The sequence below is a fragment of the Paramormyrops kingsleyae genome, chromosome 7 (assembly GCF_048594095.1).
Source record: "Paramormyrops kingsleyae isolate MSU_618 chromosome 7, PKINGS_0.4, whole genome shotgun sequence".
Lineage (NCBI taxonomy): Eukaryota > Metazoa > Chordata > Actinopteri > Osteoglossiformes > Mormyridae > Paramormyrops > Paramormyrops kingsleyae.
The window spans coordinates 27,553,058-27,568,871 of record NC_132803.1 but is presented as its reverse complement, the minus strand read 5'-3'; the positions used below and the strand labels follow the sequence as shown (position 1 = coordinate 27,568,871).

The window sequence follows — 15,814 nt, the reverse complement described above, 5'->3', positions numbered from 1 at the left end:
TTTGGAAAAAAAATCCAGATTTTTGTAAGCAAAATCTTTTAAAAGTTTGCAAAGAAAAAATGTACTACATTTTTTTCATTTATTGAAAATCCATCTCTTGCACAGGTGGCGACATGTAGACTGAACAGCATGCTTACAACACAAGTGTCCCTTATTATTAAAACAATAAAAAGATTTGCAGGTATACATGACAATAAAATTGTAACGCCCAGCTCCGTACGATCCTCGTGTGTGCCACGCCCCCTCGTTACCTAGTGTTAACTCCTGATTGTCATCACCTGCTGCCTATTCCTTTTGCCTTGTCTTGTGTATTTAGTCCGAGTCTCAGTCAGTCTTCCCCAGCTTAGTCATTGTATTGTTATGCGTGTTAGTGGATGTCTGCCTTCTCGTCACCATTAAAACCCCGTTTACCCGTCAGTCCGGCTCCTCTCGCCTGCTTCCCGGCTCACCTGCTCCTGACACATGACAAAAATGTGCAGGTTTTGTTGAGCATCACAATAAAATAGCGAACAAAGAATCAAAATAAGCAGAATCGGCCTTCAAAATCTCAAAAAATATGGTGATCATCGGAACTATAAAGTTCAGAATAAATTGAAAAGATATTGAAGCTGTTGAAGAATTTACATCAAAGGGGAAAAATAGTAGAAGGCTATTGAAAGAAAAGATATGGAGAAAAATCATGAAACAAAGAACATAGGAAAGTTAAAGCTGTATAGTAAAAAAAAAAGGATTGATTGAATAAGGGTTGATTCATCTGACTGAAGAAGAGCACACTACTGAATAATCCATGAAGCAAAATCATCCAATAGCCATTGCAGAGAAGCATCAATGGAGGTTTGAACGATCAAGCTCTGGATGCAACTGCAGAAAAAATATAACAGAACCAAAGGTGTGTGTAGATTAACGTTAAAGCACCTTCCTACTCTGCCGCTTTATTAGCAGACGATATTCTTCTGTGTCTTTCTGACACAGTTAACTCTATTCCAAATGCACTGGTATTATCTATAAATTATGGGCAATTTGCAGCCGACAAAGTAAATTTGAAAAAATCCGCATTGCTGTCCCTGCAACATACTGCAACATACTGCCTCCCTGAAGCTTCCAGCACAGTAGTGTTAATTTCGTCACCTATTTTTAATTTAGTCTTAGTCTTAGTCTTGTGCCAAATGTCCTTGTTAGTTTTAGTCATATTTAGTCATTCACATATCTTTTTTTGTTAGTCAAGTTTTAGTCGACTAAAAGTCTCGTCATTTTAGTCTAGTTTTAGTCAAAAGAAAACTCAAGGTATCTTGGTCAAGTTTTAGTCGACTAAAAGTCTTTTAATTTTAGTCTAGTTTTAGTCAAAAAAGAACTCAATATATTTTAGTCTAGCTTTAGTCAAAAAATTGTAGTCTTTTTTAAAATAACACATTATTACTGAGATTATTACTGATACACATTTCAGTAAAAAAAAAAGTGTTTCACATATCTCAAACATTGGTTAAATGTCATAATTACCTGACAAAATACACTTGTTGAATGATTTTTGTTGAATGCAAATGTTAAACGTGTCTGGTTTTCAATTTCTGATTTAGGAGACACATTCACAAATGATTAACCTGTTCTGAAGAGCATTTTATTTTAACCAACACAATTCAAAAGCTGGGTCCCAACAGACTCCGACTGACAACTTAAGTTACAAAGATGTCGTTTAAGGTTGGTGGTGTTTTCCCCGAAATTCTTTGTCCGCAATGTTTCCCGTCAGTTATGATGACACATTCTGACTTTTTGTCAGTATCATTGTACTTAAAATGCGACCAAATATCGAGCCTCTTCCTTCGACCTAGCATGTCGTCGTCGCTCGTCACTCGTGTTCGCTTTGTGTGTTGTGTGTTCAGCAGGAGTATGAGACCTGTAACTTGAGCAACAGCGCGAAGCCGCGAAATCGTTCTGAATATTTTAAAGCCGTAACAGCTGATGAAAAAGCAGAGACGATTGTAGACGAAAATGAAGAGAGATTTTATCTTAGTTTTTATTTTATGCAAAACATTTTCGTCTCGTCTTTTTTCGTCAACAATAATCCATGTTAATTTAGTCTTAGTCAGCGTTTTTGGACAGTGGTGCAGTCTTGTCATCGTCTCGTCTTAGTCATGAAAAAAAAGGTCGTTGACGAACATATTTCGTCTCGTCTCGTCTGACGAAATTAACACTACAGCACAGTTGTTGCCAAGGTTTCATATAGCTGGGGTGTGAACTCAGAAAGTTATTCTTAGAAATGAAGAGAACACAGCACTTACAAGTCTTTTTTCGGCTAAAAAATGCTGGACTTTTCTGTCAAATACAGTCCTGTCGCTGGACACTCTCTTACAGTACTACAAAAATTACAGCTTGAACACTTACACCCTATACTCTCCTCTTTAGATGATGATACACACGGCACCTTTTTGAGCCATGTTGCTGGGCAATCACCAACCAGCTGAGACAAAGGGCAACACATCTAGATCTGGATGATTGCGAAAAGTTGCCCACTGCCTATTAAAATTGTTCAAGTAGAAATTTGTTGCCCAGAATCAATGGGAAAGTGCCTAAGGAAAACTGGTCAGCAGCACTGTCTGGCAACATTGCTTCAGAAGTTGCCCTGTGTGTCATCACCTTTTGGCACAATCCTGTATTTCTGCTGGGTGGGCAGCCATTAAAGAATCCCGCATGGTCTTCTAGGGGTGCTTTTACCTTGTGGAATCTCTATGACAAGATATCAAAACTACCTTCTCTCTCCCAGTCACATTTCTTCTTTATTTACAGACTCTTTCATTGTTAAATTCCAGCAAAATTGCATTAAATTGTCCCTTAGTTGATCATCCCCAGATTAAAAACATGCCAGGAGAGAAGCATGTGACGTGACATTTGTGTAACAGCTTCATCTCACAGGTAAATCCCAAGATCACAGCATATATGTATTAAGACAAAGCGCTACAAACCCTTTTCATGCATGCCTGAGACAATAATCTCCTTGCATCTAGAAACACAGCACACCAATTAATTTACTTTGCATTAATTTTCAAGGCTGCACTGTCACCTGTGTGTGAATGTGGCAGTGAGCAGGATGCACCCGGTGTTCTGGGAATATCTCATTATTTCTGGGCTGTGGTCAATAGCGACCTCACGGTTAACTAGTGCCCTATGCTGTAGTACAGGAAGTCCCCGGAATAAGAACGTCCAACTTACAGACAACTCGTACAAATGAATAGACTGAGATAATGCTTATTATATAAAAAAAATTCGGGTTAAATTCATAGGTTCCTAATAAAGAACGCTTGCACAACTTTGTGGCACTCTTGAAAAAATTATGCAGCTTCAGCGGTCCATCGGCTCGACATACAGCACAGTGATGTACGTAGTTAGTTTTATTATTACTGCATAATAGTAACTATTATGTGCTGTATTTTTATTCTTCCGATTTTCCTAATAATTCCACTCAAAGACGGACTTAGGGAATCTCAATCGTAACCTGGGGACTGGCGGTACAACAACCTCGGCCGGCTTGTTTTTCCGAAACGATCACTCCCTCACTCGATTTTGTCCCACAGCACAAGCGCTTACATGCGGCACAAATAAAGAAAAAAAGCTATACGCCAGGCATAGTTTCACCATTGTTTAGGACCTGGATTTCAAATACGCTTCACATTGCTATTCACGAGAGAACAGGTGCTAATCGACAGGGAGCAAAGGCTAAAGCTGTTGAGGAGCGGTCAAATGTCATTTATATTGTGGGAGAACATCTGGGAGTGCACCTCTGCTGCCCTTTATAATGACGGTGATAAGCGTGATTATATAGATGGCACTGATGGTATTGCTTTGCATTGCAAATCTGTGTTGCAACCTGCCCAATACAGCGTCAGCTTTTTCCTTTTCAAATAAAAAGTTGTTCACAAAATAAAGGTGTATGTCGATGAGGGAGACTTGCTGATAGATAGAGTACTGCGCAAAAGTCTTAAGCAGCCCAAGAAAATGATCTTTAAATGATCTTTATGTTGGTGTTGTCGTATGCCTGTCAAAGTGTGTTAGCTTAGCCGTTCCAATACCTCTGCTAAAATCACCCCATTAAATCCAGCCACCATCCAGTTCAGCCGTGCATTTTTGACTCGACCACTAGCACATCTCGCATAGCTAATCAATATCTCATTAACTTTTTTTAACTAATTAAGTTAATTAAGTGAACTGGTGGTGAAATTCGATAAACACATGGAACGGCTGCGGTGCCCCTGGGGAGAGGTTTTCATCTAGCCATCCAACTAGATATCAGTAATTTTTTGGAGAACAGAAGAAATTTTTCTTAGTTTTGATTGTGTTACTTTTAATTTGCATATGTCTAATGTTAAATTGTGTTTCTTGTTCAAAGAAAATATGTACTTACTATCTAGATAAATAGCTTTAAACGTTTCTTTTGACTGCCTAAGACTTTTGCACAGTACTGTAGATTATCTTCAATGGCTCTCAACAAAAGCAACTTCCTCAACTCCAACAGTCAAAGAAAGAACATCGCCAAGGCAGCCGATTTGCAAGGTCAAACTTTTCAACTTGCGTCCCAACAAATTTGCCTCAGAAGAGGAACCCCCCACCCGCAGCGCCATCTACTGCACCACCGACCTGGAGAAGGTGTTCCTGGCATAGTGCATGATGCTGTCGAAGTCGTAGACTTCCCCCAGGGAGTCCACCTCCCCAGGTTCCATCTTCAGGAAGTTGTACTCCTGCCCTGAGGAGTGCGTGTGTCAGTGTGTGGGGAGGGGATGGAGGTCATTAAGACAATACCATAAAACCACACCATTCACAACACTCCTGAAATTGACTGGCTCGAGTCGTAACATCACATGACACACAAGTTATTGTGCTGGAAAACTAGTTGTTAAAGTGTCACTCCAATCGGACAATGAAACATTACTTACTAAGAAAACAACACACATATTACACTGGACTATTAAATATAACATATGTTAATCTGGCATCCAGTTTGCCAGGTTATCTTAAATTGTAATGTGCTTTACACCAGAAATCACTATCCACACGTACTTGTGAATGACAATAGGAAAACGCATCCGGCATGTAATCATACACCTTGGAAGGGATCAGTGGACTATTAAATATAACATATGTTAATCTGGCATCCAGTTTGCCAGGTTATCTTAAATTGTAATGTGCTTTACACCAGAAATCACTATCCACACGTACTTGTGAATGACAATAGGAAAACGCATCCGGCATGTAATCATACACCTTGGAAGGGATCAGTGGAAGCCAGCAGCACGCAGGCAGGAAGTGAGGCGGCGAGATCTGCTACCTGGCTGTATGTTGCTCCTGACGATGCTGACGTGCTCGTCGCGGTCGGGCCGCGTGTGCTCGTGCCAGAAGCCGATCACATGACCCAGCTCATGAACCACTATGCCGAATTTGTCACAGTTCTTCCCAATGGAGATGGCCTGGGGACCCCCGCCCCTCCTGCCCACATAAGAACAGCACCTGTACGGCGGCGACACTCAGATGTTACAATGCAGACAGCGTGCTTGCAAAGCAGGCTTGTACAGTAGCCATATTTTAAAGTCACAGCTTGGCAAATAAAAGGTACAGTAAGACACATAGATACTGTATAAACACACAGACTTTCAGTTAATGTGCACTTACACAGTCAGTGCTTAGTGACAGCCCCTAAAACAGGGCAGTGTGCATGTGTTTGTTCATACTGTAGGACTGTAGGGGAGGGGCACATCCAGGGATTAACAGGTAGGATTACCTGGATCAGTGTTTCCCAAGCCGGTCCCTGGGGACCTTCAGCTGGTCCACATTTTTGCTCCTGCCCAGCTCCCTAACAGTGAGTCCCTATTCTTGCTCCCTCCCTGCTCCCGGTAAGGAAGCAAAAATGTGGACCATCTCGGGGGTCCCTGAGAGCCAGGCTGAGAAGCACTGCTCTAAGGATTCCAGGGGCTAGAATGGATCTCTGATAATCTGTCACATTATAAGGCCCGGGAACCCAAAGATAAAGATCAGCCCCTTTGGAGTCATTTTCCGCCGTAATCCAACGGCATCTGCGTCACGCCGCAGTCTGTGGGGAACGCGGGTCGCTTTCTAAAGGAAGGTACAGTATGACCCTGTGTGGCATCACACCAGCCAAACTTGGCGAAAAAAAATAACAAAATCACAAGTATGGTGATATTTCCTTCATTCAGAGCTTTCACACAGGAACCATTAGGAACAGTAGGAGTCGGCGAAATCAGCCATAATGGGTGGGGGCGATGCTATTATTTAGTCTGTACAGTCATGAATGTACTGCGGTTAATGTACACGCCTGCGTGCGCACAGTAGAAGTCGCCTGCTGCAGCTTTAGTCAGAGTTTAGTGGTGCAAGCGACTGAACAAAAAGGTTAATGAGAAAACTAAATGGAAATCTAAGTGTATGTTAGCAGGCAGAATTCCCATTTTCATAGTTGCAGGGGAACCAGAAAATTGGTACATTTACCAGAGTGTATCTGCATGTAACTTTGGACAAATGCATCTGTTAAATAAATAAATGTGAATCTCATGAAATGACGTCTGGCCTCAACATATATGAATAAAACTAGATACTGCAATATAAAATAAGGTATTCGCCTCACAAATATAATACGTATTGAAGATTAACATTAGTATACTGTATAATACATTTTTGGGGTTGCATTTGAGTAAACTGTTGTAATTGTATTGCTATCCATTTGTGCAAATTAGATTATTTCCACTAAAGGAAATTCTGAAATGACTTTTTAAATATTCATTCCTTTATCACCTATTGTGAACAGGTTTTGTGGACCAAAAGAGTAATGGCTTTGATGCCTGGTGATCTGCTGCTTCCAAACAGCGAAAGAACACGCTAAGAACAATGAATGCTGCTTTCTTAACTAGGGGGAACAGATATTTAGAAACATCCAGTCATGTTTTCCCCACTATAATTAATCCTAATTTGTTTTGTTTTTTTGCCATTAGAAATCACCGAAAACGTCGCCTAAATTTGCAGCATGGAAGATGGGTAGATTATTAGATAGCTGAAGCAAGTCTGTAGCTAATGCAAAGTGATTTAATTACAGTTTAAGCTATTTTCATTAAATAAAGACTTTAGTCAAGTTTAATTAACTAACTGCTGAGAGCAACAGAGGAATCAGATTAGGAAACAATTATATTTTTTTTACCACCTGTAATTTCATTTCTCTATAACCTTCGAATTGTAGGGATAAAAATTTAATTTTAGCATAAATATCTATGAGATAATGACAACACTATTGCAGTTTAGAAGACTTGTGGTTTGGAGGCATCTGCAGGAGTTTTATTTGTGGCATAGGCTCACCCGCATGGTCGGTATGTAAAGATGATGTAGCTCTCCTCTGTTGTTCTCTCGACGAAGGTCACGCAGGTGTGCTTCTCCCAGTGACGCATGGCCTGCCGGAATATCGCCCTCTGGCTGCCTGGAGTGGGATGAACAATCACTGATGAGTGGGATGACCATCATCATCTCAACATCCCCCCCACCCCCCCGGCACCCTGCATCACCTAAGGCTGATGTCTTTCCCCCCGAGCTGCAAGCGCTCAAAACAAACTGTTACCACATACTTATGGTACAGAGGTATAGAAGTTAAGGGACTCAGGATCTCGAGGGACTGAAGGGCTGCTGATTCACAGAAGTTTTACCTTTGAACTGGATACCAAATGCTGAATGATTCAGCAGAACTACCCAGGGGAGTGAGGATAAGCCAGGTACGGGACAAGAGTCACATCAATAATAAAGTACAGCAGGTTAGGACTTGGGTTAGTAGTGATGATCAGAAGGTTGTTGGTTTGAATCCCAGGACCGGCAGACTGATGCTGCCATTGGGTCCTTCAGCAAGGCTCTTAAGCCCTGATTGACCCAGGGTGGCTGCAGGCCAGCTGACCCTGCGTTTGGAATCCAAGCTTCACTAAATAAGAATGTAAATGTACCAATACTCATACTTCTACTAATGGCAAATAAAGCGTAATTGCATGTAATATACACTGTGAAAACACCTAGTGTTTTTGGAATTAGGCTTTAAAAATTACTATTGACTGTAATGTTCACAAACAATCAAAGAATGTTACAAATTACATACATTGGATGATTAAATAAATAACTGGAGCAACAGTTGAATAAAGTTCTGCAGTCTCTAAAAATTGGAAGTGTTTCCATGATTTTGGCCTCCAGTGTACAATATAACTGCACAGAGGAGTTACACCAGGAGGGGGGTGGGGTTTTCTTGTTCAGATGATTTTTTGTTTGTGCATTTATGTTCATCCACTTTTGTGTCTGTGTACAAACCACTAAAAGGATATTTATCTATGAGTCACTTCCTGAGTCCAGAACCCCACAGCCGTCCTGCAGGAAATTTTTGCCCCATTAAAGCACTCCTCCTTGTTCCTCACCCATGTCTGTAATTCACGGCAATTTCCTTAGATGAGGCAGCAGACCTGGGCTGAAGAAGCAGCAGGTATGATGGGGCGACCATCCCTTATACCTTCGGATGACCTACCTGGCCTGAATTTCTAACAAGCTCAGAGCTTGTTGGCCAGAAAAGTTAAAATGAATGTTTTTGGATGATTTTGGAGACTCCGGGCTTCATGTTTGTGTTGCCGACGTGCTTCGGCCTCAAAACTCACCGCTGAAATTCCCGCTGATGACATACGGAATGACGCCCTCAGGCCACACCCTCTCCATCCTGGAGGTCGCCGCCCGTTTCTTACGGAGGGAGCTGTGGTCACTTGGCCCATTAGGACTGGTCCCATTTATCAAAGACTCTACAAAGGAAGAAGGCAACTTTCAGCCATGATCCTAAACCAAGACACGGTAGATTGGGCGGACACTGGTTATCCTGAGTTTCCTCAACTTTGCCAAAATGTTTCTCAGACAGGAGCGTTCAAGTTGGGCAAGAGAAACATCGATCTGGTGCTTTGAAAGAAACCACTGTGCTGAAAGTTATCATCTAACCCCTGATCTGCAGCCAAGACTCACCTGGGCCAGTGAGGTTGACAGTCGCCTCCTTCTCGACATCGTCCAACTTGAAGAGCCGGAGATCCTCCTCGTCCAAAGCGATGTCACCAAGATATGCAGCTGGGAGCGACGGAGAGACAAGCGGTCACCCGGAGAAACTACCAAAGTCAATAAGACGTGAATAGAAACATGGACAATCAAACAACCACAGAGAGAGATACACAACCACAAACAATCAAAAGCAGAGGCACGCTGAAAGAGAGAGAGAGAGGCTCACACATGCACACGAAAGACGCATATAAAGACAGGATCAGAGAGAGGACAGGCAGAGAAATGCATCTACAACACCCCATTTGCATGAGACCAGCATGAAGATCATATTATCACATTATTGTTCAATCAGCAATATTTGCTAGATGATAAAACACATTAGAAGTGTATGAATTACAAACAGCAGATTATGGCAATTAACTGATTAAAACTTCCAGGGGTTTAATCAACACACTTATTAAAAATCTAATTTACTGTACATTGCTTTACTAATTGCAGTTGAGTTATCATCCAACTGCTGAAGCATGAAACTCCCTTCACTGAGGATCCTCAGATGGTAACTGTCAGGAGGAGAGGACTCAGTGAAGCAGTGGGCATTCCTTAATGAACTGGCGATATTTCACTTTGGGGCCCAAGCGACCGTGGTCCTGGGGATTAAGGTGCTATTTAGGGCCGAGTGGATGGACAGGTCCACGACAGAAGCCATTAAGGTCTTCCACACACAGCCATCCACGCCAGCGAAAGCCAATCAGCGCAGGGAGTGGGACGAGAGCAAGAAACTGATGACACACCTGCTCAGCTCTCTCCACATCCCCACCTCTACAATACACAGCCATCCACGCCAGCGAAAGCCAATCAGCGCAGGGAGTGGGACGAGAGCAAGAAACTGATGACACACCTGCTCAGCTCTCTCCACATCCCCACCTCTACAACACACACCTCGCCCCCCAACTCCACGACACCCCTGGGCTGCCTGCATACCCACGCGCAGGCACACTGGCGTCCTTCTTCCATCAAGCACCTAGGCTGAGTAACGTATATAATGCTGGAGCTACAAGGTCCGACCAGCAGAGGTGGTGGGCCGGGGTGGGGGTGATAATGAACCATCGGATCAGAGCCGCAGCTCCCTGAGAGAACTCATGTAACGCTTGCCGGGGGAGTGAGAATTTGAGCTTATTTTGCCATAGTTTCCTGCTACAATGTGGCCCCAGTGCCAATCGCTTCACTGATATGCATTTAAACAAGAGAGAAAAAGAAACCAGTGTGACACCTAATTCCAGCCAGGATAACGTCAGTGAGCCTCCCAACTCAACTATTCACCTACAAGGGATATTTCAGGGCAGTAAAGATGCTGGGGAAGACAGGCAGGTAAGCTAGCAGGCAAGAATACAAGGATACCAGCTAATAATTAGCCATCTGTTTAATTACACTGGGATTCAGGCCCCTTGTGCTCAAAAGGTGTCCCTTGACAGGGATGCGTGGGCGCTGGGGAGAGGGAAGGGGGCTAACCCTGCATGAATAGCTCAGCAGTACGATGCTGCCACCATTGTCTGGCAGCCTTTTGTCAGTGGATTTACAGCATTGAGGGCATTGCAGGGGGAAGTGCATCCACTGATCTCTAAAGGAACTGAAGTTCACACCTGGCTGCAGCTGTCACAGATCAGCCTCATATTACACAAGCGTTTCGCAGCTAAACTCTCACTGTATGCTACCTGTAGCATTACACAGTAACCCAAGGGAAGACAAACCAGATTCATATGGGTACAAATGGGAAGAAGTGTATGATTACAAGCAGTGGGAGTCAACTTTGCCTTCGATAATCCATCATCCAGCAACGCACCAGTCAACAAAACTATCCATCAATCCATCAACAAACTCATTCATCATTCAATCCATCAATCTGTATATCCCTCCAGACCCTCAGACAAGCCAGCAGCATATTCCCAGTCAACGCCAGAGCTTGTGTGAAAGTTACCAGTCGGGGGGATGGGGGGGGGGGGGCAATCAACAGAAGCCACGTGCCGCGCATGCAAAGCCACAGGACTCGTTTTCCCCAGCATTCCATAGTCGTCACGGCGACACAGCGGGTTTTTACCCAAAATTAATCCCCCTCACACACACACTGTTCAAATAACCTCCCATAGGCTGGACCGCCCCTAGAGGAAAGCAAGGCAGGCCGGGCCACCAGAAACGTGGTCAGTCATCTGGGTTATGCACACACACAAGTGGGTCAGCTATCTGAGGACTGGTTTGGGTTCCTGACTTGGTCTAGTAAAAATGTAACTTCAGAGCCAGAGAGCAGGAACTCATCAGCTCAGAGTCACATCAGAGGTCACTTTCCCAAGATGCCTTGCTTCAGCGCGGAGTAGCATGCCAGCTTCCTTTTTGGGCCATTTTGTGGACATTCAGGAAACTAATTATTTTGCCTTGAATAGTGTTAATTTCGTCACCTATTTTTAATTTAGTCTTAGTCTTAGTCTTGTGCCAAATGTCCTTGTTAGTTTTAGTCATATTTAGTCATTCACATATCTTTTTTTGTTAGTCAAGTTTTAGTCGACTAAAAGTCTCGTCATTTTAGTCTAGTTTTAGTCAAAAGAAAACTCAAGGTATCTTGGTCAAGTTTTAGTCGACTAAAAGTCTTTTAATTTTAGTCTAGTTTTAGTCAAAAAAGAACTCAATATATTTTAGTCTAGCTTTAGTCAAAAAATTGTAGTCTTTTTTAAAATAACACATTATTACTGAGATTATTACTGATACACATTTCAGTAAAAAAAAAAGTGTTTCACATATCTCAAACATTGGTTAAATGTCATAATTACCTGACAAAATACACTTGTTGAATGATTTTTGTTGAATGCAAATGTTAAACGTGTCTGGTTTTCAATTTCTGATTTAGGAGACACATTCACAAATGATTAACCTGTTCTGAAGAGCATTTTATTTTAACCAACACAATTCAAAAGCTGGGTCCCAACAGACTCCGACTGACAACTTAAGTTACAAAGATGTCGTTTAAGGTTGGTGGTGTTTTCCCCGAAATTCTTTGTCCGCAATGTTTCCCGTCAGTTATGATGACACATTCTGACTTTTTGTCAGTATCATTGTACTTAAAATGCGACCAAATATCGAGCCTCTTCCTTCGACCTAGCATGTCGTCGTCGCTCGTCACTCGTGTTCGCTTTGTGTGTTGTGTGTTCAGCAGGAGTATGAGACCTGTAACTTGAGCAACAGCGCGAAGCCGCGAAATCGTTCTGAATATTTTAAAGCCGTAACAGCTGATGAAAAAGCAGAGACGATTGTAGACGAAAATGAAGAGAGATTTTATCTTAGTTTTTATTTTATGCAAAACATTTTCGTCTCGTCTTTTTTCGTCAACAATAATCCATGTTAATTTAGTCTTAGTCAGCGTTTTTGGACAGTGGTGCAGTCTTGTCATCGTCTCGTCTTAGTCATGAAAAAAAAGGTCGTTGACGAACATATTTCGTCTCGTCTCGTCTGACGAAATTAACACTAGCCTTGAATCTGAAGAGTTCATTATGGTGGCTTTAAACCTACACAGTGCATCTCTGCTCCAAATCGAGTAAACATAAGTCCCGCCTCCAGCTCCAGCTGGCCAGATGCTAGACCAGGCCTGGCCAGTTATGTTCTGCGGGGGGCCAAAGCCAACCTTCGCCCTGTCAGCAGGGCTCAGTTTTTATGATTTTCATGTCCGTGACAGCTACTATAATGGACTTAGATTTTACTTCTCCCATTTGAAAAATACAGACAGATCAATAGAAGCAGTGCATAATTCATGGCTAATGTATATTTTTTTATTACAGTAAAACCTGTGGGTTTGGGGCAGCAGATCCCCACAAATTCTGAATTTACACTTGGGCACCTCAACCCATAACAGTCTGCTAGCCTGAACAATCACATAAAAAGTCTATTTATTACCAATTACTAAACAAATGGTACAGTGCTGTACACTTTGCATGTTAAATTGCCTTGTCATTTGTTATCCAGTCATTTTCATGTAATATACAATCCATCTAAGTTCTGGCCCATGAATATACAAAGATACTACTGTACATACTGGATGCACTATGTTTTGGACCCATTATTACAGATGCAAAATTAATGCCACTGAAAAGTTTAAAAATTCCTTCCTATTCCCGTTTAGTTGTTCAGGGCCAACTCATGAATAACCAAAACCTTGAAGGTCAAATAAAGAAATGTAAGATTTTTGAGCAAAAATGTTCATCTTCTTAGATTTTAAAACCTTTTCTTACTTATTTTAATGATTGCGCAGGCCAGTAACAGCTCCGTGGGCCAGCTTTTGTCCAGACATTCCATTCACATCCTTTTATTGTGATAATCTTTGTCTGAATTTATCAAATTGCTCCCGTGCTCCTTGAAATGCAGATCCAATTACTGCACCTCAAAATTACATTTATTTTACTTAGCAGACGTTTTTCTCCAAAGTGACGTACAAGTCACAGGTCAGCCATCTGACGCTCAGGGGGAAAGAGTTATAAGTGCAGCTCGCTGAGCTTCCAGTGAAAGCCCAGGTACATGTGTAAGCAGTATGGGAGCAGGAGCTACACAACAACTTCTAACCAACAAGAACCTAATAAGACTAATCAAGGAGAGAAGTGCAATAAGAACATTCAGGCAACATGGAGTGGTGTAGCTAGTAGAGAAATTCTTGGAGCAAATGGGTCATGAGGTGCTTCTTGAAGGTGGAGAGGGAGTCTGATGACCGATTGTGGCTTGGCAGCTCATTTCACCATTGGGGAACCACATGAGTATTGACAGCCAATATCCCTCCATAGAACAAACAGAATGGATGTTTGTCATCAAACTCAATTTGTTACAGGTTGTGTGAAGGCCAGTATCGCATCCAGTCTCCGCTATTAATCAGGGTATTTATCTGTATACTTCTACTCTTCTGCCCAAGAAGTGATACAGTACTAATTTCCAGCAAAAAGACTCCAACATATAACGGTCTATCAGAATAACAAGCTACATAGGTGATTATGTGAAGACCTTGACACCTCCACCTGCACTCACACATCCCTCTAGCAGCTGAAACAGGCTGGTAAGTTTACACTTGCATATTTAAACTGTCAGAGGCGCATCGCCTTGACAGTTAAGAACAAATGTGAGGTCCTTCTCAACCTGAACCAAGGCCCTTAACTGTGTTGTGCTTTGCTGAAGGTTGTCGGGTACAGAATGCCTACACGTTGGCATGTTCTGTTGGACGATAACCTGCAGAACATTCCAGAATGTCTGCCACTGACTGTCAGTAATAGAGTACCGGGTCACTAGTAAACCTAAGCGTGCTTCAGCCATACGCTATATGAATCACTATTGCTTCTATTTAGTAAAACCTTTCCTCAGCTTATGCCATGTCAGTCTCCCAGCCTTGGATGGATGGATGGATAGATGGATAATCTTTTATTGAATGCAATATCTAAAGTAGAACATATTGCGGAAAATAGGCAAATGAAGGCTTCTATTTCAAATCCCTCATCAAACCCTTCAGCAAAAGATTTTATGTTCAATTAAATATCTAGCTGAGTATTGTGAATTTTAAATATCTGCTTCTAAAAAAAGCTACTATTTTTCCATTACCAGTTTCTGTTTATTATTCATCATGTGTGGATATAATTAGCTTCACACTCCGCTACCGAGGGGGATAAAGACAGGCATGCATGTTTCCCGGAGGATTCTCCCGAGAATCACCAACTCCGAGACTCTACTTCCTGTTTTGCCACATCAAGACACACTCAAAATACTTCATCAGGGTTGTGGATATTATTTCAGGGTTGTGGATATTAAATTGATTTCTGATGTTATTTTACGTCATCAGAAACAAACCAGAGTTTTTAAAAGGTTACCGAGTTGTTCACCCAGGCTGAACTATAAGGACGAAATATTATTTGAATAGCTGGTTAACCTAAGAGTCCTGAAAACAGCAGAGGCCCCAAACCAGACAATAAGGCTGGGTGCAAGTTACTTAGAACAAGGTTTTTATGTACTTACAGTTACACAGAATCTTATTGAAGCATTAAAACATACAACTATAAGGAGTTTTTAACCATGAAACTGTAATGTAGAACTCCACTGCAGTAGAATGTCAAATGTGGTTGAATATATCTTGGTTTTTCAAATAGCTTTTTCTGTTATTAACTGATTACAACTGTACAACTGACTGAAGTACATCTGGAAGGTTCCAGTCATTCATTGCCAGGGGTTTACACTTTCAAAACATGCACATTACTGCCAATATGTTTAAGCAGCAGTGGATTCACATTCTTCTATACTCTTTATTTCGTTGCTAAGCATCTGATTATATCTGCTTGTTTTCTGAGGATAAAAAATGAGAAACATTTAGACTGTATAATTAAAAATACTGACGCAAGAGTTGAGATGTTAATCATTTCTTCAAAGATCATATCCATAAGAGACCTATAATTCAGGGTCATTATCTCCTCTAACTGCTCTAAGATTAATCATATTCTTGTTATTAGAGATCACATTAGGAAAAAATGCTTTTTAAAACAACTAATCTTGAAGACTGATGTCTATTTCTCACACTGTTGTGACAGACTTCCTTGCTATTATTCCTGATAGGTAATTATTACAGCTTTATTTGAAGAAGTGGCAATGTGAACTGATGGTGAAGATTATCACACTCATTACAAGTGCAAATATGAGGTAGCAGATGTTCAGCTTTTTTAAAAAACACTGTTAATGCTGAACAGAGTCTAGCATCACCTGA

At 41.6% G+C, this 15,814-nt stretch overlaps 1 protein-coding gene across 2 annotated transcripts in view; it reads right to left on the bottom strand.

Annotated features, from left to right (window-relative positions):
• Nucleotides 1–15,814, bottom strand: part of LOC111857333 (bone morphogenetic protein 1-like) — a 45,337-nt gene that overhangs the window by 26,105 nt on the left and 3,418 nt on the right. For both annotated transcript variants that reach the window (XM_023838063.2, XM_023838064.2), the window contains exons 2-6: nucleotides 9,019–9,117; nucleotides 8,667–8,804; nucleotides 7,345–7,462; nucleotides 5,315–5,493; nucleotides 4,627–4,732 (exon numbers count right to left, since the gene is read on the bottom strand). In XM_023838063.2, coding sequence (XP_023693831.1) covers nucleotides 4,627–4,732; nucleotides 5,315–5,493; nucleotides 7,345–7,462; nucleotides 8,667–8,804; nucleotides 9,019–9,117 — 640 coding nt within the window. The remainder of the gene's footprint in view (nucleotides 1–4,626; nucleotides 4,733–5,314; nucleotides 5,494–7,344; nucleotides 7,463–8,666; nucleotides 8,805–9,018; nucleotides 9,118–15,814) is intronic.